We start from the raw sequence: 24,882 nt of genomic DNA, 5'->3' as shown, positions 1-24,882 counted from the left end.
CACAAAGAAACTAGTTAGCTCTGTTGCTTGTTTAATTTAGACTAACTCGTCAAGCTTCTATAATCAGTTTGTTGTAACAGGACCGACCTGGCACTCTGTTTCTTTTCCAAAAGCCTGTGTATTCGCAGATAATCACCTTCACCTGCTTCTCTCTGCTGCTCCACACGATAGGTGCTACCGTCACAGTGCAATACCACCTATGGCCGCACAGACTGCCGTTCACCAGCCGTTCACATCCAGAGGGGCGCTGTTTCACCCATTTATAAAAATAAAGCATATTTAAAGTTGGTGAAGAGAAAAATAAACACAATTATTTAAGCTTTTAATTGAAATAACATTTTTATACTGTCAAAAGTATGTGGACATGTGGTCCTGCCCAGGTGTTCCAGTTTTTAGCCTATTTAAATGGGTTAACTGCTTCATGCAGAACAGGGAGACAAACAATAAAAGTCAAACAAAAGTCTGCATATACAGAGATTTGTGATATAAAATGGGGACATTAAAAATATAGAAAATTTGTTGTATTCATTTCAATATAATGGGGGAAAATAGTGCTTCATGTCAGAGAAGCAGCAGTTGTTTAAGTGTTTTTGTTACAGAGATTATTTAGGGATGCCTTTAAAATCTTTGTTGGTTTGAAATAGTTTGTTCTTAAATTATTAAAAAGGACACTGTCATACCAGACAAAGAAGTTTAATACAGTCAGCTGTTCTGTTGTCAGTGTGAGCAGAACACAACCATCAATTCTGAAAAAAAAACAAAAAACTAAAATTTAAGTTTTGCAGTTGAAAACACATAATACTGATTTCACGTTTACAAAATGAGCATAAAAATCTTTACATTTAATTATGATTTAGTTACAGATTAAAGACGCAGTATGTTTGAGTAAACCCCTTTTAATTTATTGAAGCTAACGGTCTTTCAAAGTGTGCTTGTTTATTAAATAAAGTTGGTTCAGTTGACCATCTTATGTTAATAAATATAAAGAGTCTTCGTACATGCAAATCTGGTCAGATATGTATTCCTTCACTAGAGTCACTCATCGAGCACAGCAGTAAACATGTGACGCTGTGCACAGTTTTGTCTTTAACGTGAAGTTTGAAGTTATGTTAAAGTCACATTTATCTTCAGCTTCATAACTCGAGATGATTGCAGCCTAAAACACACAAAGTTACAAGTGTGGTTGAATAAAGATCATCAACACATTCATTTCTTGAAAATCTGTTTATTATATGACTGAATAATAAAATGATTGTCTCTGATATGAAATTGCAGCAATTTGAAAAGGACATAGCGAGATACTTCACTGTATATCTTTACAGTATTCTCTGTTACACATGAATGGATGAAAAACCAATTTATTTTACAGGCACAGAAGAGAAGCATGGAAATATACAAATATATTACAAAAACATTTCCTTCTAAATAGACTTTACTTGGTCCTGAACATTAAAGTTAACCATAATATAAAAAACAGGTTTTTGATTGTCTGACACGAATAAGAAAATCTTTTTTAATACATTTTCCAGTGTATTCAATGATTAACTCTTTGTATGTCGTTTGATTGTCAAAGCATTTCCTATTAAAAATGTAAATATATGGAAAAAGTGGCAATAATTGTAATAATTATCACCATTGTTTTATTGTCCAGCCCTATTGTGCAGCACGCATATAATTGAAGGGTTACACACATACTGGACGACTTCTCAATCAGCTGATTTTTATTAGTTTTCAAACGAGTTACTAAAATTAGTTTGGCTACGAAAAAAAAAACGACGATATAGAAACATGTGACCACTCATCGAAGGAATGTAAAAGGACGAAAAACATTTATCTTCTAACATTTGGAAAAAATTACACAAACTTTACGAACAATTGTTTTTAAACTTGCAGTCCGCTTCATGTTCTGGGCATAAAAATGTCATTTATATAAAAAAGGTGACCGAAGGACAAACACACTCTTTGTGAGTTTTAACTCCTCAGCTGGTCAGCTGATCATATTACCCAGAATATTAAAAGGAATATTTCACCCAAACATGATTAAACTCACTGATGGGTAACTCAAGTGACCTGCCAGGCCCAGAGGTTCAGGGGCCAAAATCAGTACAAACAGGCACTAACGACAGGGTCCCTGTGTCTTTAAACACTAATTCAAATATTTGGGGTCAAACAGCAAACAAAAGTTTTGGGTGAAATAACAGTAAAACTTCTGATCAACTATTAAGGGGACTACATTTAAAAAAAATAAAAAATCCGTCTAATCCAAGAAACAGCTGATCACCTTTTAAAATCATTGATATTAGGAGTTTATGTTTGACAAAAAAGCATCACTTCCTTCATGAAACATTCAATTTAAAATACACAAAGTGATTAAAGGCGGGTGCTAAAATTGGTGGAACATAAAGCAGAGTCTGGTTTTACAGACTGACGGAGACAAACCTTTAAAATAAAATACAGAAAAAACTGACTAAAGACAGACGACGACATGAAAACCGCTAAACTAAGAAGTTTCAACAGTCTCATTTAAAGCTGCTTCAAATAAAAAGGTCAGAGAGCCGGTAGTTTTTAGGACTGGAGCAGAGAGTGGAACGTTACGAGTACGCTGACCGGTCCACAGGGAAGGTCAGAGGTCAGGGGGTAGGACGTTGGGGCTGGATCCACGTGTCCCACATCTGGACTGAGCCTTCATCCGCACTGTCAGAGGGCGCCGATCTAATCTCAGCACTCGCACACACATTTGGATTCAGCCCGTCGGCCATGTTCCTCCACCTTATCAAAACGCTTTTGGCAAAGGCTCATGGGCGTTTGTGTAGTGAATGCCATAAACGGACTCCAAGGAAACATTTCATTCAGTCGGACGCGAGTTCTGCATAACGCCTTGTCTGAGCTGAAACTTGACGCTAATTTAGTTCTTTAAAAATCTGCTTCCATTAGTGGCATTTAGTTATTCTATTGATTAGTGACTGTTAATTATAAACAAGCTGCTTTCAAAGCGCATTAAAGAAAAAATGTGTTCATATAGTGAGAGCACTGAACCGCTCGCTTCCTGGACGTGTTAAGGCCCATTTATACTTTTGTGTCAAATCTTCTTCGGCCTCTTCACACTTCTACTGATTCCACCACTCGTTAACTCGGACTATTTACCCCATTGATGCCGTACGTGCTAACAGCTCCAGCTAGTATCTGTCGTCACTGGTAGATCTCGGACTGTGTTGGTGCTTGTATGTTCTTCGCTTTGGATAAAAGCGTCAAATAAGACAATCAATAATGACTCGTTTCACTATCAGAGTTTGAGCCATTCGGTCCGATAACATTTCTAGCGTTTTGGGCGACAGACACCAACGCACAAGTAGAAATGCTCATGACAGCAGGGAGCCGACGCAGAAGTATAAACTGGCCTTTACGTGTCAGAGTCAGTAATATTTTGAGTATGTGCAATGATCACCTGTTGAACACATTAGTAGAATAATTAACTCGCGGACATTTAACACGAAAGCTTTTGGCCGTCTGTGTACAAACAGACACGTTCGGACTGGACTCATTTTGTGAAACGGTCATGTTCATTTCTGTCCATCAGGACATTAAAATAAAACTTCTTTGCTTTGTTGAGTGTCGTTTCTTCATTTCGGCACCAAATCGTCTTAACATTCGTGAGGCGTTCAGGGCCTGAGCGGATTAGGGAAAATTCATAGCATGGGGACGAGATAAGCTTTGGTTTGTTTCATTAAAAGATTTCTGCAGACCGAAGTAAAAGTTTCCAGTATTTCACACTAAAAATATACAGAGAGAAAAGAATCTCATCTAATCATGTGACCCCTCAGATTTAAACATTGACTTGTTTTCATTGTCAGTAATTTGTGAATTTCATGACACAGGATTTGATTTCATTTGTCATTTAAGACTAAATGTGTTGATAAATTTCATGATATTCAATAAACAAAACCTTTAAAAATAATAAAAAAAAAAAAAAAAGTCCTGAAGCTAAATCGACAGACAATAAATCCATTTATTGTCTCTACATCATCTGTGAAAATCTTAAAAATTAAACTTAACAGCAGAATATTTAGTGGTTCTGTTATTTTAGTGTCTGTTCTTCCTTAAAAAAATATTGTTTAAAGTCGTCAATAAGCAGGTGGAAACATTTAAGATCAATTATTTAAAACGTCCCACGCCGACAGACGCTCCGCACCGTCATCGATTCATTATTGGATGATGGATTATATTGATAACATGTCAGCACAGATCGTCCTCCGCTTTGGGAATCGAGGACTAAAAACAGGATTTAAAAAAAAAAAAAAAAAAAGTCAGCCGAGCTGAAGCTCCGCCTCCGTGTTAAAGGAATAGTGCGTGAAGTGATCTCTGACCTCTGAGCGCAGCAAACAAATATTGAAAACAAAAAGACTTAATTTCCGTTGGCCTCAGTGTTGAGTTTCTCCGCCTCTGGTTGAGCCTCCACCGCCCCCGTACCGCCGTTCCTCGTGTCCGGCGTCCCATCCTCCTTAAAGGGAAACCCCTTGGCCTTCACGAACAACATGAGGTCCACGGCAAACGCGGCCGTCGCCAAGAAGCCAAACGCCTGGAGGAAGAGATAGGAAAAGGAAATGAGACGGCAGAGAAGGACAAATAGGAGGCAGGGAAAGAAATGAGGAGGTAGAGAAGGAAAGGAGGAGCAGGGTAGGGGGAAGGGAGGAAAAGCAGGTGGTGGGAAAAGAAATCGGCATATGGAAGGAAAGGAGTAGGAGCGAAAGGAAATAAAGAGGTAGAGAAGGAAACGAGGTAGGACAGAAAAGATGAGGTAACAAAGGGAAGTATGCAGGAAAGGAAAGAAGGAGGTAGAGAAGAAAAAGAGGAAAGAAGGGGGTAGAGAGGAGGAAGGAAAGGTAAAAAAACCAAATTAAGTTACAAAAAAAAAAATGACGTAGAGAAGAAAAGAAGATGGTAGGAAAGGACAGTATCATCAGCGTATCCTGCACAGGGTTGATGTTTTCTTACCACAGCACTTCTCTCCATCGTCGTGTTGTTGTTGTCTGCAGCAAAAACGATGGAGGCGATGAGGAACAGCAGAGCGATGCCAATGGTGTACACAAAGTCCTGCAAGAGAAGAAGATGATGAAGAGCAGCAGCTCTTCAAGTTCACTGTGTGGAAACACAACCTGCTGCACCCTAAAATGCTTTTCAGTTCCTCTCCGAGAAGCAGACGTCGAGGTCGACGCCGCTCTCATGTCCACTTAGCTTAGCATAAAGCCTGGAAACAGCTAGCCGGGCTCGGCCCACAGCTCAAAACTACCAGCAGCTCCAACGCTCCAAGCTTAAACATTAGATATAGCGGCGAAGGACTGCGCTCTTTTTAGTGAAGATCAGTTTGTCTGCCAACAGCGTTTCTACTTTTTTTAAATCAGACTATTATTTTGGAAAGCATGAAATGACCATCCATCCATCCTCAACTGCTTATCCTGCATACATAAGCAGAGCCAATCCCAGCTGGCATCGAGCGAAAGGTGGGGTACACCATGGACAGGTCGCCAGTCCATCGCAGGGCCACACAGAGACAAACAACCAGTAAACCTCACACCTAAGGACAATCCAGGGTTACCCACCTAGACCGCATGTCTTTGGACGGTGGGAGGAAGCCGGAGCACCCGAGAGAACCCACGCAGACACGGGGAGAACATGCAAACTCCACGCAGAAACGCCGGGGCAACCGGGGTTTGAACCTTATTGCTGTGAGGCCACAGCGCTATCCACCGGACCACCGTGCCGCCCAGCATGAGATGATACATTTAATAATTATTTGTTTTTATTAGATGGATATAAATATAAAAAAAGTCATAAATAGCATTCACATATCCATGTGCCCCCCCCCCCCCCAAATTCTGGGACCAACTACAAATGTCTGCAAAACAACTCTATTATATAGTATTCGTGTGTGCTTAACTTCCCTGTTTACATAAAAGGTTAAATAAAACTGAATATAAATTTGTTCCTAAAGAATTAAATTATTTTTCCCCCTTCTGAAAATAATTTCTAATTTACTGGAGGAGCAAATTTAAAGTTGTTTCAACCACCACTGTATGCACAGCGGCCTGCGGGGGCAGCAGAGCGCCTCGCAGCGTCCAGCCTGCCGCTAATCCGTTAGTAGAAGAAGAAGAGCGGAAGCTGCTAACTGTTAGCACCTCTGCTAACGTGCTGCGTTCAGGGCCCGTTTCAGACACTCTGCGCTGTCCGCACGTGAAACTACTCGCAGTTTATCTGCCGCTTCTTTCCCGCGTTTCATATTCTGTCGTCTGGGCGCAGCAGCGATGCCGTGGCGGTGCTGCGTCCCCGGCTGTAAAGGCTACGAGGAGGCCAAGTCCAGGGGGGTCGTGTTTCACGGGCTACCGACGCGGGACCCGCAGCGCTGCAGGACCTGGCTGAAGGCGATCCAGAACCCGAGGTTCGACGAGGACACGCCCGTCTCCAAGTACAGCGGGGTCCGGGTGTGCAGCCTGCACTTTAAACCCGAGGACTACGAGGAGGACTTCCGAGCCAAGATCCTGAACGTCACGCCCAAACCGACGCTGAAGAGCGGCGCCGTGCCGTCCGTGTTCCCCGGGAAGCAGCGCGGCCAGCCGGGCAGCAGCGACGCGTCCCCGCCGCCGCCGCCCAAGAGGAGCAGAGCGCAGGTAACCTTCATTCCAGACAGCTAGCGAGGCCCTGAACAGCTCAGATTAGGGCTGCAGTGATGCACAGATGGACTCACAAGAACAAAAGCACAAGACATTAGAATAAATTTTCACTACTGTCTCTGAGGCTCCTCTCCCACAAGATGTTGAGCATTAAAAACTTCATTTCCTGCAAAGATTTATGGTTGAAATGTCTTTCTATAAAAAGGGAAGGTGGTAATACAAAATATAAAATCAACAGCAACTTGTTTTTTGCGCAGTTGTTTCTTACATCTCTACACTGCATGTGTCTTATTGTGTGAATAAACCTCAAAGCATTTAATATTTCTTGGTGCAATTTATCAGGACCATTTTAACAAAGGCTTTTAAAAAGTGGTGGCGACATGTGACAGCGTAAATGACTAAAGGGCCGGGTGCAGGGAGTCAGGGGCCCCTTTATGACAGTGGTTCTCAAACTTTTTCACATCAAGGAACCTTAAATCTACCACAATATAAGACCGGGACCCCCGTTTGATAAGATTTAGGCTTTTAGATGTCTTATTACAGACAGTGTATGAAACTGATCACCAAAGTAGTTCCTCACTGTTTGTTATGGATGCAATTATAGTGAATATAAGTTTCCTTTTTTGCTGAGGACCCCTAGGAACCCCTTCATGGACCCCTTTGACAACCGCTGCACTGCATCTACAGCCCACGCTGTAGGCGGGGCAATAAAATGTTGTTAGTAAATGTTTACTCAGTTCTACTCGTGCATATTTGTCTGTGAAAGTTTATTATAGTAGTTTGAAGTGATCCACTGTTCGGCATCAAGTGTTTCTTGTATCTCTGGCTCTTGTGTTCAGACGGCCTGCGGAGCTGCAGGGAGTTCCTCGCAGTCCGCCCCGGCGGCGGCGGCGGCGGCGGCAGACGAAAGCTTCTGCATCGTGGTGTCTGTCGACCCGCAGGAGGACAGCTTCCACTCAGAGCCGGAGTTCAGCTCGGTGGCGGCGTCTGACGAGTCTGACGAGGACGAGGACTGCGCCGTCGTTTACAGCCGCAGCCTGATGGAGCTCTTCAGGATGTGTCAGACGTGCGGGCGGCCAATCGTGGAGAAGGAGCTTTTCCACTCGGGCGCACAGATGAGGGTGAAGTGGCGCTGTGACGGCGGACACTCTGGGCTGTGGAAGTCCTCGCCTCACCTGAGAGACGCGCTTCCATGAAGTCCACGTGCTGCTTCCGCTGGACGGACATTTGCAGAGTTTGAGAACATTTGGTGAGGTTCAGATTCAGCAGGACTCTGTGCTGCCTCGTCACGTCGGACTCCAGGACCCGGTCCAGACTGGTGCAGCTCTGTGCTTTTCTTTAGACACGAGCCAATCCGCTTCACTAGAGGACTACCTGGACTAAAACCTGACGTGGCTACCCCAACATACAGCGCAGCGGGAAGGAGGACTTTCCGGACGACAGTTCAACATCCGGCGCACAGCAGAAGGTCAGTATATGACCAGTGAACACACGAGCAGCGGATTCTGTTCCGCGCTCGTTTCCACGCTGCGTCATCAGAAATAGGTGTGACAATAAATCGATACGGAAATATATCGTTGGACATTTTTCCATGATACTGTATCGATACTCCAGCCCATCATATCGATACGCAATATTAATTTTTTAAAAGGCGTTCTACGGTTAGCTTAATGCTAACATATAATGGGAATCTCCATTAACGTGCTAACGGACATTAGCATCGCGAAAATACAATGTTAAACTACACATTTTGCTTCACATGCTGAACATCTTGAGTGACACACTGTGCAGAGTACATGCTTCCTGAGCTCTGTGTGAAATAAAAAAGAGCTGCTAACTTCACTGTCTTGATCTGCTGCCTCTGCACTCCACACACACACACACACACACACACACACACACACACACACACACCAGCTACAGCAACCCCAAAGGGTCAAAACTCAAACCGAATATTCCCAGTGGCCTAAAAAAATAAAAATCCAGCTATCAGTAGGAAGAGAAATGGCAGCACAACGTTGTGTCACCCAACTCAATTTAAGTGCGACACACAACCAGCAAGAACGCCGGCCTGCTGCTTAATTACTGTCAGAGAGAAATGATAACATTTGGCTGCAGGTGTTACTTTCCATCCCCGACCTGCAGATTAATGTGTTTGAAGGTTTATCTACTACACGAGCAGTCTGTTATGGACTCATCTTCCAGGAATGTGGGCGTCTCCCGCCCGGCTCCTTTCCCATGAACAAGGACGCTGTGTTTTCTCCCCCCCCCCCCAGCAGAACTTGAGCTTCTCTTCCCTGTAACCACGTGTCTAATCTGGTTCTTACATTTGAGCATGTGCAGACGGGGAAAGTACCAATGACACAATCTGTGTCTGTTTGTTTCAGGCGAGCCGGAGGAGAGACGTGCGGAAGATCCACGCGGGTGAATGAACCCCATCTACGGATCCCAGTCCAACAGGAAGTGGCGTTGATCAACAGCGATGGCGCGCCCTCATCCAGCAGAGCCACGGCGGCGGCCTGCAGCAGCTTCATGAAGAAGAAGAAGCCCAGCGACAAACAGACTGGTTGTGAACGATGCGTCCAGATTATCAGCGTGTCTGAAGAATACTTTTTAAACACAGTGTTTTGCTCAGGGACACAGTGGGAATTGAACCCGGGTCTCTTGCATGCGTCTTATCCACTGCGTCCCCAATAAAGCCTCGATGTGAGCGTTTGTGTCCTGACCTTTACTCATTGTGAACAGGTACAACGTCCCGTAGAATGTGTTACGTGCATCGTTTATTGCTGTGAAATGTCCGTCGCCACTCAAAAGTAGGATTATTTTAAAAATCACAGGAAATGCATCATCCTCCCGACGCTGAGCAGATCTAGAGTCAGGTCTAAAACAGGGCCGCCTGAACACAGACATGTCAGCTTGGGCTGCACGATTATATTCACCCTGTGCAGTTTAATTAAAACACGCCCACACCGGGCTCTCGCATGTGCCCCTCATAAAAACTGATTTATGAGCAGTGTGCTGATAACCGAACTCTAGACAGGAAAATAAGTCCTATAAACAACATCCTTCATGTACAGGACGGCCGTCTGTCTGTAGTATACTAATATGAAATTATTATGAATATAGTAACGTAGGAACATCATTACATGGTCTGTACGTTTTATTATACTGATATTTATACTAGCGCACCTCCAGGTTGTGGGCTGAGACTCTGCAGTGGACAGATGTAGAGTCAGGATGCAAACATGCGCTCCGTCTAGTCACCTGCTCTGGTTTCACTAAAGTTATAAATATCTGTCAGTAATCTTGTTTCCATAAAGTGTGGCGTGGGCGCTGCTGGCGTATCACGGTGTTGAGAAATGCACATTCACACAGCATTTTGTGCATTTTCCCCCGACAGTCAAACACGTGGACTGAGCCCTGATATCGGCCTATCAGAACGAGTAGAAAGACAGAATAAATGAGCGCCATCAGGAGAGCGAGACTCTGTAAAAGCTCAGGGGCCGGTTGCACAAAAAACCTCAAAGTTGTTTTCTTAAGTATGATACTGAAGTCTTAATTTCGCCTTAGCTTTTTACTTAAGGGTGTTGCACAGAATCCCTTTAAAGGTTTCCCTAGTTAAGGAAAAGCATTAAGGTGTTTGCTGCATCGATAGAGAATTCACACATTACTGGATCATTTACTGTATTTAAAAAAAAAAAAAAATTTATTTTCATTTTCGAACACTTTACACACACGCTTTATTTACACACTTATTTTAAAATGTTTGTATGGAATTTATATTTTTTATTATTTTATTTTGTATTCACAAAACTTTTGCCGTTTTATTCCCTTATCTAAAGAAATGTATGTCCTTGTGTTCTTTATACATAATAAGCTTTGGCAATATTGTTGCTATACATTCATGCCATTAAAGCTAATTTGAATTTACAGTAGTAAAATTCTGTTACCATGGAGACTTTATCTTGCACCAGCACTTGACCCGTTGTTACCGTACAAAGTTGGAAAGAAAAGACGACAAGAAAAGCAGATTGGTCAGAGGAGGAATTTCATAAAAAAAAGAAAAACTTTGATCTGCAAATAACAGAAAACAAAAGGATTCTCCTGGTGGCAGAAGTCTCTTCTCAGGAAATGTAAATTTTCTTCCCCTTAAGGTTTCTTTAAAATATCCACTTAAGTATTTGAGGTTTTCTCCTTATCTTGCTCTTATACTTAAAGAATCCCTTAAGTGTGTTAAACCGTTGCATAAAAGACCTCAGCAACCAAACTAAGGAAAAGAATATATAAATAAAAAATAAATCTCATTTTTGGCCGTATCGCCCGGCCTTCGTATGAACAATACATGTTTAATGTCATGACAGGAGAGCTCAAAGCGTCTCAAACCTTTTCATGTTAAAGACCTTAAACTGACAAATTTAAACACGAATCCCTTTTGATTTGTTTTTAAGACATTTTGTTAGCCTTCATACGGTTTATGAAGTATTGGCCCCTCATGGACCCGCTTTGAGAACCACTGAGTAAAAGTGCCTCCATTACGGTGATTTGTTTTTACACTTCAGAGAGTTGTGTTAATTAGTGACTTTAGAGGTGCAGACAGGTGGATTTTGTTTCCTTGTAACGGTTAGTTGAATAATCAACAGAAATGACAGGTTAATCAGTCATTTTTCAAGCGGCAGCATTCTCTGCTTCAGTTCCTCAGGCGAGACGTGTGCAGCTTTTCTTTGTATCTCAGTAAACTGAATCTCAGCGTTTTGGACTGCTGGTCACCGTGGCCTCTATAGACCGACTGACCGAGCAGGTAAACGCTAAGTGGCTCTGTCCAGTCTTTATGCTAAGCAGCTTCATGTTTTAGGCATCTCTGTCAACATCCAACTGTCAGCAGGAAAGAGAACCAACGGGTTTCTCAGCACGTGGAGGGAACAATACGAAGCAGAGGGGGCGGCGGAGGACAGCAGCTGTTAGTAGGGACAGAGTAGCCTCAGGCGATCCTCGGCAGGTTCAATGAAAACAGGCGTGAGCTCTTACCAGTTTGGGCCAGCAGGAGATGCCGACCTTGCTGTGCAGGGTGGTGGAGAGGAGGATGAGGAGCAGCAGGGTGAAGAGGAAGGCCGTGCAGCTGACGAACTCGAAGAAGTAGAGAGCGTTGCAGCTTAAGCAGCTGTTGACCACCTCCTCCAGGATGAAGGCCACGAAGGACAGCAGCTGACAGAGAGACGGGAAACAGAAGGTTATTATCGGGAGCAGCATTTAATATGTGGACCCTCACCTGACTCTACGCAGGTGTGGGTCCAAGCAGGAACCCCCCCCCCCCAGGTCTGAAAAGTGAAGCCCATGACTTAAACCTGCGTCCTCCCCCTAGCGGCCAGCAGGGGGCGCCTTAAACCTGCGTCCTCCCCCTAGCGGCCAGCAGGGGGCGCCTTAAACCTGCGTCCTCCCCCTAGCGGCCAGCAGGGGGCGCCTTAAACCTGCGTCCTCCCCCTAGCGGCCAGCAGGGGGCGCCTTAAACCTGCGTCCTCCCCCTAGCGGCCAGCAGGGGGCGCCTTAAACCTGCGTCCTCCCCCTAGCGGCCAGCAGGGGGCGGCCTAAACCTGCGTCCTCTCTAGCAGCCAGCAGGGGGCGACCTAAACCTGCGTCCTCTAGCAGCCAGCAGGGGGCGACTTAAACCTGCGTCCTCCCCCTAGCGGCCAGCAGGGGGCGGCCTAAACCTGCGTCCTCTCTAGCAGCCAGCAGGGGGCGACCTAAACCTGCGTCCTCTAGCAGCCAGCAGGGGGCGACTCCAGCGGCTGCAAAAATCCTGTTTATGGTCTCAGTCTCTAGTTTCAAGTCTTCTTCAAAACAGCATGATGTTCATTTAGTAAATTATGGTCCCATTTAGAGGAACAGAGACCAGGAAGCAGGGGAGGCTTTAGGGCGGGGCTACAAGCTGATTGACAGGTCGACAAGGCATCTCCTTGTTTCATGTTTGAAACCTCCATAAATTAAAAGAAACTAGGAGAAGTTGGTAAAACAAAGATAAAAAGACTAAGTTATCACTGTAGCGTTTGGAGGCCGTCTTGTTTTTCCTTTGATATTGGTCGTGTTCTGTGATGAAGCCTTGGTTTGTGATTCGTAGCCCGGGTGTCCGGTTAGACTGACTGCCTCAGCTTTTTCCTGTGGTAGTGATAGTAAACATTAAAAGTAACAACATGATACTCGTAGTGTTTTATATCGAGTTTTTTGTGGGCGTGTCCAGCGTTGATTTAAGAGGCGAACAAATTAGCAGAACAAAGACAGATTCAAACGCGAAACAAAGCCGGAGCGAAACTCCATCCATTGCGATTTTTCTGCCAGATATTGTGATTATGATTATTTTTTAATTCAATATTCACTGCCAGGTCTATTTTTGACAGGCCGTGACGAGCAGCACAAAGCAGGGGTGAGTTCAATCTCACGACGTCCCGCAACGTTTTTGGATCAAACGACGGGCTTCGAGGTATGGTTTTCTTCGGTTGTTTGGTGGGCGTGTCACAGTTGTTACCCAACCAGCTGCAATAAGTTTGTAAACAGTGTTATAAAAGCGGGAAAATGCAGTACAGCAGGGTACCACCGTTTCCTTTTACCACGCTTTGTCTGCGCTGAACTCACCCCCAGATGAACCTGGCAGGAAGTCAGTCAGAACAATTTAACTAAGCATACTATACCATAGTAGAAGCCCCAAAATCAAGGACAACCGAACAGATCAACGCATTCTGCGGCGACGTACTGCGATGAGATGTCAAACGCCATCATCAGTGCTGCTGAGGACACTCCGCCCACAGACTGATGCTGTGAGGCTTCTCACCATTTATCACATCACTACTGGATCTGAGTCAACAACAGAAAAGTCCTTAACGTCGACCGCTGGGTCCCGAGACTCTTTGTTAATTGTGAAGCAGCTTCCACAGGCGGAGCCGCCCGTCTCAGGTGATCGGGATCACGTTGCTCCACCTTGTGACCAGGAGCGAGGTGTGTGATTGGTTGGACTCGTCTAAATCTCGTGTTTTTATAGTGACGCTGCCTCCACATTTGTTTGATACACGTTCACACCTCAAAAAGTGTTTGATTCTGCTTTTCTAAACAAGTTTAAAATGTCAGTCCTGATGTTTTTCCTTTCACTCAAAGCAGCTTGTAAGAGACGGTCACTTCCCCAAGAGCACCAGCAAAGACCAAAACAAACCAACGCTCCGGCTCCACCAGACTCCATAGAGAAAAACAGGAATTTAACCCACTGTTCATAAAACAAAAACAACTTCAAACACAATAAAACTCCCAAATGCCGTCTTTGTTAGTCTGTCCACTGTTCCAACAATCACTAACTCCTGTTTGGGGGAAATAAACCTTTAATTCACAGTGTTATGAGAAGAGAAACAGCCGCTGTATCGCTCTCCTCAAAGTAAACATTTTCACAGCGATCTTTTTTTACAGCTCTTTGGTGTCAGAGGCCCGAAACAAAAAGGAACACCGTTCACAACAGAAACCAGTGAATCCTGCAATTAACTCAGTCTCAGCCTCTAAAATGTGACGATGGTGCGTAAACATGAAAAGTAAAGCCCCGTTTCCTGTCTACATCTAGACTGTAAAACACGCCACAAAAAACACACATGTGGTTGCTGCAGCTGTGTGTGTGTGTGTGTGTGTGTGTGTGTGTGTGTGTGTGTGTGTGTGTGTGTGTGTGTGTGTGTGTGTGTGTGTGTGTGTGTTGACTGTTGTGGTGGAACCGCTCAGCTGTGTGGGCGGCGGCTGCTGCTTCCAAACTGTGCGTTTGTGTTCCTCCGGGGTGTGTCTGAACCACACTGAGTCAGCAGGAAGAAGAAGCAGGACGCCAGACACATCACATCACCCCCCCCGAGTGAGTAGTCTTGGAAAAACCGGCCTTTTCACCAGTGGATCACTTCACTAATCTGAGGCAGAACATTCAGAACTATTGTGACAAGATCTTAGTAGATTTAATAAAAAAAATAAAGTCATAATTAGTTTGATTCAATTTAAACATTTATTCTTCGAGGAAAATTATATTGCGATTTTCATCATCGTTTTATTGGCCATATCTACAACATAACCACGCTGAGGAGATGCTTCGCCAAGACCCCTCTGCGTCGCTGTTTAGCGCCCTTTTTGGCGGTGTGGCAGCAGAGCGACCGACACCAACACGTTACTGCTCAGCGCTGCAGGATCGCAGCTTCACCAACAGACAGAGCGTTTAATGACCGACAGGAAACTCGTTACCGCTTGCTGCATTTTCGCTGTGCGTCAGTTTAAAAACACCGAAGCAGCTCGCTGTTCAGTTTCTAACGTTTGACTAAATCCAGCTCTTCACTGCGTTTCAGCTCCAACATCTGTGATCATGCAGTTCACTGCGTCAGCTGCAAATCCAGATGTTTGCCCAGTTAATGAGCAAAAACCAACTGCAGAGAGGCGCAAGCGTGTTCAAATAAGAATTCATACAACAACAAGCGTCTCTGGCGTTTGGTTCACGCCGGGGTCGACCAGGGGAACCGGCACAGTCTGGAGGGCGAGCAGGCCGGGGGACACAGACGGAGTTCCTCTGCTGTCTGTCTATTTTGGACTTTTATTGTAGGAATGTTTTAAAGGAGAGTTTGGAGAGCCGGACCACAGAGCTAAAATAAGTCTGACGTCAGCTGAACTAAAATACAGACTGCTCTTTTAAACCACGGTGACTGAAACTCGCTGGAGCTGCTGCAGCAGACTGAGGTCTGATTCCCTCTGAGCTGCAGCTACCATCTCTCTCATGTTCGTGGTATTTCTACTCTAAAGCAAAAGCACTCCAGCAGAAGTTCATGCATTACGCAGGTTTGTGTAAAGTGCTTCTCTTAAGGATTTTCATTAACACGCGGCTGACAGAGATCCTCCGGACGGGTTTGTGTTCAAAAGACTTTGTTAATTGAAAGAAGATAAATCTCACAGAGCAGGTCAGAGGTCACCGGTTATTTGTCCAAGGAGGTCAGGTGACATCTGACTTCACACGTCGGGTCGAACAATCCGAGGAAGCTGCGGCGTCCCTGTTGACATTATTTCTTGTTCGGTCTGTGTGGAGCTCGTTTGGGGAAGTTGAACACAGATGGTGTTTGGGATAACAGTTTCTACAGCCTTTAACCGGACACAAAGTAAAAAGTACCTCAAAAGTTGTACTTCAGTACATTTCTCACCCACAGTTATCCTGAAACATCTGATCTTTTGGATTTATGTCACTGTTTTTCTGTTTCATGCACCCATTTGACTGGATTCACCAGACATCAAGTGTTGGAAATGTAAATATGCAAACAAACTCCTGCACTCTGGAAACTTTTTGCATCTTTTGACCGACTTCCAACGCACCTTTCTCGCTTTTCAGAGGTGTAAATATAAAGTTAAATGCATCGTCACCTCCTGTTTCACACTGGAGTCTCATTAAGAAACCTTCCGTGCAAAACACTTAAACCTCCTGCAGTAAAACTCGTTTGAGCTGTGACAACTTTATTTTAAATCGTTTTTCCTGCATCAACCACAATTTCACCCAAAACAGTTCTGGGAAATTTCAACATTGAGGGACTGAAAACAGTAAAAAAACGTCCATTTCCTCCTGAGGAGACGCTCGATTAAAGACTGACAAACTGAGAAATTCAGCTTTGACTTGAGATGAAGCGAGAGGATCGTTAGGATTCATCCTGCAGGAGCTGCAGCATTATTAGCAAACTTTATGCCAGTCTGCTCACCAGCCAAGAGATTTGGCTCCAGACCCAAAGGGAAAGAAGTGAATTCAGGGGTTTTCACAAGTCACATAAAAAGTAAGGACCGCGTTTTCTGCTGCACATTTAATGAGTGCAGCTTTTGTTTAGGACGTTTTCTAACGAGACGCAGAAGCAGCTGACTGATGTTGCACCCATGGAGGCACGCGCTGTTGTCCAGAAAGATCAGAGTATATTTCACTGCATTTCATTTCAATAATACTTTTGATCATAGAGTAAAACCTGCTCTGCATGTAAAGGTCGACGGCTGCATTAAAGAATCTCTGAACGTCGTCTTTTCTGCAAAAGAAAGATGTAAAAACATCAGGACGCACAACATTTACAGACTTCTGGGGACCGATTACCGACTGATGTAGCTCGACGGGAACACAGTCAACTACATGTGGTTTTCATTAAAACTGACAAAGTGAGCGTTCAGCTCTCTGCACAGTGTGCGCACACCGTCAGCCATGTTCACTTCCTGCGTCCCGCACCTGGAGGTCGGCAGTCGGATATTTCAACTTGGAAAATTCCGAGTTTCCGAGCAGTTTGGAACGCAGCACCGAGCATCAGTAAACTGAGACCAGCTGCTAAAATCCAGCTGAGCGGCGAGGAGCTGATCAACGTGTTGATGAGAGTCAGCTTCACGTCCCCGCAGGCGTCGGCACAGCTGACGCTTCTCCTGATCACAGATCACTGCGGACATCATCGTCTGCGATCCCCAAGTCCCTGCTGCTGCATCCAGAGCTCCTACTGCGTCTGCACCATCTACCTAAACTCCATAATCCAAGCCTACGTTCCTTCTGAGTCACTGCGCGACAAACGCCGCCTGGCTCTGCCTCCCTTCACACAAAGCGACCTCAGTCCCTGTTCTCATCTGTGACACCACGATGGTGGAACGAGCTGCCGCACGCCATCAGAGCAGCGGCGTCCCTCTCTGACTTCAAGAGGCTCAGAAACCCTACAGAGAACACTTCTTCTGATAACTCTGACCTCTGACCTGCATGTGCTCTTCTTCTGTCCCCTCTCAGTTCTCTTGTATTGATTGCACTGTTTGTTACCTGGAGGAAGTAGTAAGAGTTATTTCCCCCTCTGATGCTGCACACGCCAACAGCTCTTCCTGCCATCTGTCGTCACCTGTAGATCTGACTGTATTGATGCTTGTACGTTGTTCCACAAATCTAAGTCGCTCTGGAAAAAAGCCAAATGAGTAAACCTAACGTTATGTAAACTTTACCCCTGACCTGCTCACACAGCCTCAGAGTCACGGCTCTGTTCAAAGTTCGTCTGCCTGCTAAAATGAAAGTCTTTCTTGCTGCTCATGGTGTTAACTGTTGGGTCTGTGTTGATACATCAGTGCAGTCTAGACCTGCTCTGTATGAGCAGTGACGGCAGACAACTGTAAACTGAATCGTCAGAGCAGCCGACGCCTCATGCAGGGAGCTTTCTCAGCAGCGTCCTCCCTCCCTGCAGATCCTCTTTTTGCAACGCTCACTGATGTGAGCAGCATGTAGACCGGATCCTCGCCACCCCCCCATCTGTTCACTGTTGCGACAGCGGACGGTCAGCAGCTCTGAGATCTGCAAACGACAGCTCTCTGCTCCCAAACCGTCGGCTCTGCAGCAGTTTCACTTCCCCGTCTGCAGCTTCCTGGAGAGCTGCTAGACGAGGAAGATCACCGAGGGGTCAGGGCTCCTCTTCCTCCGAGCCGCAGAAACCGTCAAACCCTCGTCGTGTTTCTTCATCGCCATGAACACACGCGGCCGTTTATTCTGACTCAGGCCCACAGACACCGTCCAGATTCATCCGCCGCTGAAAGTAGTTCCCAACAGATGCACCATTTCCTCCTGTCTGACAGAAACTAGAGCGAGCAGCCGTTTGAGGAAATTACTGAGGCGACAGGGACGGGACCTTAAACGGTTTCCCCCCGGGACGCCGACAAAACCGCCGACACCTGCAAACAAGTTCTGTTATTCTCTTTGTGCCATATTTGTAAACGTGCATCTGTCCCTCTGTAAAGAGCATGTGCGGTGAGCCACACGGCGCCCAAGTAAACTCTGACTAGATTCGATTCGTCGACACAATCGATTACGTAAATACGTCGACTCGCTTTACGAGCGTCGAGGCGCCGCTGCATCCGGCGTTAGCGGGGATTCCCCCGGACAAGCTGCAGCGACCAGGCTCTGCGATTACAGCCATGTTTGAACAGGAGGCGGCAGGCGGTGGGGTCTTGGCTCCGGGACCAGAGAACACATTTCCCATTTCTTCTACTTTATATTTGTTCCCAGGGATCAATAAAGTAGAAGATGAAAGACAAAGCAGGTCAGACTGCTTTGTCTGGTCTGACACCAGCACGTCTGCGTAGCTCACTTCCTGTGCGAGGTGTAAAAACCGGCTCGTGTTGTTTTGGTCTCAGACGAGTGACTTCAGATCCGTCTGTCCTGTTTGTCCTCGCAGGCAACTTCCTCTCATTTCCAAGCAAGCCGACCTGCCGAGACTCGCAGAGGACTAACCGCCTGCAGCAGGTTGCGTTCACGCCGAGCAATAAAGACGTGAACTGAAACACGCAGGTGAGAAAGCGTCCTGCTGAGCCGACGCACTCAGGTATCTCTATGACGGATGATGTCAGGAGACGGTTTAACTGACTGAGTTTGTGTTTCAGCTGATAAATGACAAGAAGCTGCAGTGTAGAAAAGCCAGAGATGCTTTTAGAAACAGGTTAATAGTTTGAGTGGCGGCGGCTTTATTGTAAAATATCTTGCTCTGCACATTTCTTGGTTGTCAAAATACTAATTTAAGGTAAACTTTGTCTTCATGGACGTTGAGTAAAGAAATAGATTTTCTAGGGATGCACTGAAATGAAAATTCTTGGCTGAAGCTGAAAATAATGAAAAACAAGGTTTTTCACATTATTTCCATTTATTTTGCTTTTTTTAAACAACTGCATAAATAAAATAGTCAAAATGAGCTTTTCCTCAGTGTTTCCCACAGGATGTGGAGAGACTGGGGGGGTCCGGGGCCCGAGAGGCTCCTTTTAATGGACACGTGTAATATGTTTTCTTCAGTTAAACAAAGATAAAACTGAAGTTGTTATTTTTGGAGCCAAGCAAGAACGATTAGAAGTCAGCGCTCAGCTTCAGTCGGTGATGTTGAGGACCACAGACCAGAAGTCTTGGTGTAATCATGGACTGAATTTAAGCAGACAAAGTCTTAATGTCTCAGCAGGACCTGGAAAAACTTGTCCATGCATTTATCTTCAGTCGACTCGACTACAGTGTCCTTACAGGCTCCCTAAGAAATCCATCAGACAGCTGCAGCGGATCCAGAACGCTGCTGCTCGAGTCCTCACTAAGACCAGAAAGGTGGATCACATCACTCCAGTTCTGAGGTCTTCACACTGGCTTCCTGTCTGTGGGTTTATAAAGCACCAAATAGTTTCTGATCTTCTGCTTAGTTCTGAACCATCCAGACCTCTCAGCTGGTCTGAGATCAGCTCTGCTTTCTGTCCCCAGAGTCAAAACTAAACCTGGAGAAGCAGCGTTCAGTTTTTATGCTTCATCTATCCGGAACATTTATCTGATGCTTTTATCCAAAGCGACTTACAGCTGCTGTACACGTCAGAGGTCGCACGCCTGAACTCGGGTCTCTCACACCAAAGGCATGCATCTCATCCACTGCGCCATCACCCCCCCATAAGAACAAACTCCCAGAAACCTGTAAAACTGTTCTTTTAAATCTCGACTGAAGCCTTGAGGAAGGTTCCGACCTCCTCTTCTACTTTCAGCCGCCGCTTCATGTTGGGCAGCGTTTCCTCGCCACGCACTGCTTCTACACAAGCTCTTAGTTGTTCTTTCAGATATCTGGACTCTGAATTTACTGGGATTCCACTCAGACACATTTTCAGCTGGTGCATAAAAACAGCCGGATGGAAACACCGAGTTCAGATCCGACAGCCGGGCTCTCTGGAAACACGGGCGATTCAGGGAACTCTGATCCCAGTAAAATCAGCTCCTGGCTGGTTTCTCAGGTCGTTACGGTCACATAGGGTCATAAATGCTGTTTGCTCTGCCGACTCGCTGGCTGAATCCACCTTTAAACGTGTCGTCTTCACAGCGGCACCTGGCTTATCTGAATTTTTCCATTTACCCGGCTCACATTCAGATCAGCTACACTCCGATCGGAGGAGAAGGTTTCAGGGTCTTTGAACTCACCACTTCAACGACTTTGACCCCAAAGCGGACTATATCCAGAAGATCTGACGGGACGACGAAGCAGGAGGATTTGGGGTTGGAAACCGTCGTGGGGCTGTAAACGCTGGGGGTGGCCATGACGGAGCTGAGGACACAGAGACACACAGATACAGTCAGACATCCTGCAGAAACAACAAGCTTCACGTCTTCACGAATCAAAACCACAGATCCAGACCTGCTCTGTATGGGAAGCGCAGCGACGGGACTTAATAAATGGAGATTAGACTGAACGGTCAGCTTGTTAACATCACGTTCCCTCCAAGCCAAATTCTACTAAAACCTTTTCTGAAGCAGATCCAACATTTGGAAAGTCTGGAAGAGCCGCACGATTGTCGTTTTTCCCCCCCGCGTTGAAGGATTTTGAGAATATATCTAATTGTAATATGATCTGAGAGGTTAGAGGGAACGATCGCCGTTACATGGACGCTTTTATCTTAAGTGACTTACAATCGCTGTACAGGTCAGAGGTCGCACGCCTCTGGAGCAACGAGGGGTTAAGGGTCTCGCTCAGGGACACAATGGTGGACGTGTCAAGGTGGGGAATCGAACCCGGGTCTCTCCACTGCTCCATCTTTACATCATTGTCATTTCAATTAATTATGGATCTGTACAAAAACAAAGACGTCTCTGCAGTAGAGTTGCAACCATCAGTCAGTTTTATATTAAAGATTCTGATTCCAGCTTCTTAAATCTGAATATTTCTTAATCCTTCCTCTGTGACAGTAAAGTGAAGATCTTTGGGTTGTGGACAAAACAAGACATTTGAGGACATCAGCTTGAGCCAATAATAATAATTCTTCATTTAGCTGAGGCTCTTATCCAAAGCGACTTACAGCTGCTATACGTCAGACGAGGGGTTAAGGGTCTTACTCAGATTAATAAACAAAGGTTAGTTGCAGCTCTGCAGCAAGACAATATTTAAAAAGATAAATGTTTCAGAACCCATGACAACATGACTCAAATCATAACATTTGGAAAGTCTAGAAGAGTAAAAAGTTATTTTACTCCCAGGCTGAACGATTTAATGATCATTTTCACTGAAATATTGGAGCGAACAATAATTTTTCCATCATTATTCTATTAAAATGAATTCTGGTGTGATTGTTTATCCTGGGGAAAAACCATGATCTGCAGCCCCACAATGTTTCCTTTAAAATGCTGTTCTGACATTTAACAAATACTGCAGCAGGCCAAGTGGGCGGAGGGCTAAAGCAGACGTTAGCCGGCTCAGCTGGTGAAAGTCAACACAGTGGAACACAGAAAGCCACCGCCAACCAGCGTTTTGGCGAGTGTCAGTATAAACGCTCACGATGGCGAGGGAACGTGTGCAAGACTCAACGCAGGGAAAAAAAAAAAAAAAGTCAGGAGGAAAATTCATCATTTAGTTCTTAAAGACTCGCCGAGATGTCCTCAAACGCAACACAGGCTCATGTATCCGCCAGCTTCTTTAACAGAGTGAGCCAGATGATCGGAGTCCGGACATGTTGGTGCTTCAAAGCGGTTTTAATTAACTGCAGGTCCTGATCGAGCCGGATCAGAGAGAACCCCCCTACCTGAAGTCCCTTTCTAGACACAGACAGCTGCTTTCCTGGATTTCTAATGAGACACAGCTGATAGAATCATCATCTTAGAACATGCAGGTTACTGAGAAGTCACTGATCTGCTGTGTAATTCTCACAATTAAATGTTCATTATGAAAACTTAACCCCACATATACACACAAAATATAATATTTAATAGTTTTCTGGACTCTGAGCAAAACTCCACTAAAGATTCAAAGAAGCTGCAGCAGGAAACACTAAAGTCTCCTGCACTTTGTCCACCAGTAACATTAACAGCGTGGGAACAACCCAGTGCAGCTGGTTCCCAACACGCCAACTGCAGGTAACCACAATCACATGATCAGCACTCAGCCAATCGTGTGTGTGCACCGTTTTCCAAGATAAAATTGACAAAATCAGTCCTCAAACTGCTTTAAAAAGAGGAACCAGATGAAACATGATTATTTAGGCGTATCAGCCTGAATCCACTCGACACGCTTAAAGAACCAGGTCTGGAAAAAAAAAAAAAAAAAAAAAAACACAACACAATTTCTGATCACAACATTAAAAACAAAGAAAGAAAGTTGTGGCTAATGCGATGGCTTGGATTACATTTTTTTTACCATAGGTGTCATTTACGCCCCTCTGATTCTGTCACCACCACTTTTTAAAAGCATTATTTGTTAAAATACGTTCTGTGATACAGCTTGCAGTTAAACAAATGAAAATGCCTTTAAAACATTAAGAAAACATGCAATTAGAGTATAGAAGAAAACAAGCGTGCACTGTCCAAAATAAGTTTAAAAAAAAAAAAAAAAAACACAACAATGAGCAGCAGCAGTCAGTAACTTTGACAACTTGTTGACACAGTTTCTTTTAGACCAAGTTTTCTGTTCTCTCCCTGTGAACATGACAAAGGGGGGGAGACTAAATCACGCCTGCATGTGTTGTTGCCTCAGCAGGGACAATGTTACAGGAGAAACAGTGCAGCTCTCACAATGCCTGAGAGATTTGATTGTTATATTTATACATCTTGAAATTCTGTTTCCATGAATAAAAACATTTCCACCATAAACTGGTGCAGAAACTTTCACCAGAATGCAGGAGATGAAGTGTTGTCTATCTCTGCATGGAGGACATCTTTAAAAACACTGTTTCAGGATCTTTTTGTCTCCTTCTCATGAACATAAGTGTCTGATCTGAGTCCCTGTGTCCCAGCCACGTTAACACAAAGTGACGCCCTTGTTTTTTTTAGCTTAACATACAAAAACTTCTTGTCACACAGAGACACTAAAACATTAAACATGACAAATGTTTTTTTATAACAACTGCAGCTCTGCAACATGAAGAGGTGCCTAACGTGGCAGAAGTTCCTCTTGATGAGGTCTGTTGGCAGTTTGAGGTTCATTAATGTACACTACATAGATCTAGTTTCGTTTTCTGTCTCTGGATAGTTAAGAGTATTTGAAAGTGAAACAGGCACAGGTGGTGTGCAGGTGTACAATGCAAACACGGATGACGGTTAATATAAGTGACTGACAGCAAGTAGGTCACCTTTCACCACACTGACCCTCAAATTCCCCCTTTTCACTTAAAGTGATATAAAAACTCCGAACTTCATTAAAAAGTTGAGTTATTTAATAATTCATAGCTTACAGACAAATGCAGAAGCATAGCACAACATTATTTACGGCTTTAACGTAAGAGGTGGTTTGTTCCAGTACATTCGGCAAATGTTTTATCCACAATGCTGCAGTTTATTTTCTCGATATCACGTCTTTTATAAGTCACAACCCGCTTTCCGCCGCAAACCCGCTGTGCATTTTTGGTGGAAAGAGTTGGAGGCGGAATACCACGTGAATTAACTCTTAAAGCTGAGACTGTATTCTAACAAAGGATTCTGGCTTCACATGCTTCACGTCGAAGTGAAGAATGAGTCTTTGTTAAATATGAAGAGAATTTAAACCTCCGTGTTTCCGTGGATAAAGGACCGCTTTAACGAAACGACGTTAAAAAGTAAATAGACCGAATTTTGAATGTAGTCTGGCGTGTGGCGTTTCCTCCTCCGGAGCCTGCGTGTTGGGGGCTTGGCATCAACTTTTAATGGTGGCCTTAAATCTGATAACCTTACCTGCTGGAGCCGGAAGTTACTTTACAGCAGGAATAAAGAGAAAGGTGACGGTTTCAGAGATAAACTCACCGTTCAGGTTTCTTCTGGTTCGCAGAAAAAGTTTCCAGCTGCGAAGTTGGACTTTTGTTTCTCTGCTGCTGAACTGACTTCAAACTTCCGCATTAACTCTGCGGCCTTTATCCTGCCAAATTAGCGGAAGTAACAAGCTTCTGGTTAATAATTTCAAATTAAAGGTGTTTCTTTGAACCAGGCTGAGAGTTGTTCTAAAGAATGAAGGCTTCCTCCCCCTTTTCTCTCCCTCCCTCCCCTCCTTCCCCCTCCCCCTCTCTCTCCCTCTTTACCTCCCTCCCTCTCTCTCCCTCCCTCTCTCCCCCTCCCCCTCTCTCTCCCTCCCTCTCTCCCCCTCCCCCTCTCTCTCCCTCCCTCCCCTCCTTCCCCCTCCCCCTCTCTCTCCCTCCCCCTCTCTCTCCCTCCCTCTCTCCCCCTCCCCCTCTCTCTCCCTCCCTCCCCTCCTTCCCCCTCCCCCTCTCTCTCCCTCCCTCTCCCCCCCCC

The 24,882-nt window shown here is 44.9% G+C and overlaps 2 protein-coding genes across 2 annotated transcripts; one reads left to right on the top strand and one right to left on the bottom strand.

Annotated features, from left to right (window-relative positions):
• Positions 1 to 1,209: 1,209 nt before the first annotated feature.
• On the bottom strand, positions 1,210 to 24,557 carry cmtm6 (CKLF-like MARVEL transmembrane domain containing 6). The gene is made up of 5 exons (XM_038712377.1): positions 24,400 to 24,557; positions 20,620 to 20,743; positions 11,691 to 11,867; positions 4,993 to 5,091; positions 1,210 to 4,576 (listed from the first exon to the last, which is right to left on the bottom strand). The coding sequence occupies exons 2-5, from the start codon at positions 20,734 to 20,736 to the stop codon at positions 4,403 to 4,405; spliced, it is 567 nt and encodes a 188-aa protein (XP_038568305.1). The 5' UTR covers positions 20,737 to 20,743; positions 24,400 to 24,557; the 3' UTR covers positions 1,210 to 4,402.
• On the top strand, positions 6,159 to 9,380 carry LOC119898187 (peroxynitrite isomerase THAP4-like). Its single transcript, XM_038712376.1, has 3 exons — positions 6,159 to 6,662; positions 7,505 to 8,133; positions 9,053 to 9,380. Exons 1-2 carry the CDS (start codon positions 6,300 to 6,302, stop codon positions 7,859 to 7,861), a joined length of 720 nt encoding a protein of 239 aa, XP_038568304.1. The 5' UTR covers positions 6,159 to 6,299; the 3' UTR covers positions 7,862 to 8,133; positions 9,053 to 9,380.
• Positions 24,558 to 24,882: the final 325 nt, after the last annotated feature.

The sequence above is a fragment of the Micropterus salmoides genome, unplaced genomic scaffold (genome assembly GCF_014851395.1).
Source record: "Micropterus salmoides isolate LMB-PRFRI ecotype aquatic unplaced genomic scaffold, ASM1485139v1 Ms_hic_scaffold_11, whole genome shotgun sequence".
Lineage (NCBI taxonomy): Eukaryota > Metazoa > Chordata > Actinopteri > Centrarchiformes > Centrarchidae > Micropterus > Micropterus salmoides.
The sequence above is the reverse complement of the archived record's forward strand: the minus strand, read 5'-3'. Positions and strand labels throughout refer to the sequence as shown.

What these genes read in the sequence shown, in the direction of transcription:
- LOC119898187 (XM_038712376.1), top strand. Translation starts at nt 6,300, where the DNA reads ATGCCGTGGCGGTGCTGCGTCCCCGGCTGTAAAGGCTACGAGGAGGCC. An exon ending in CCAAGAGGAGCAGAGCGCAG is followed by an intron (nt 6,663 to 7,504) that starts GTAACCTTCATT and finishes TCTTGTGTTCAG; the next exon opens with ACGGCCTGCGGAGCTGCAGG.
- cmtm6 (XM_038712377.1), bottom strand. Translation starts at nt 20,736, where the DNA reads ATGGCCACCCCCAGCGTTTACAGCCCCACGACGGTTTCCAACCCCAAA. An exon ending in TCTCCTGCTGGCCCAAACTG is followed by an intron (nt 5,092 to 11,690) that starts GTAAGAGCTCAC and finishes CTTCTCTTGCAG; the next exon opens with GACTTTGTGTACACCATTGG. An exon ending in CGATGGAGAGAAGTGCTGTG is followed by an intron (nt 4,577 to 4,992) that starts GTAAGAAAACAT and finishes CTCTTCCTCCAG; the next exon opens with GCGTTTGGCTTCTTGGCGAC.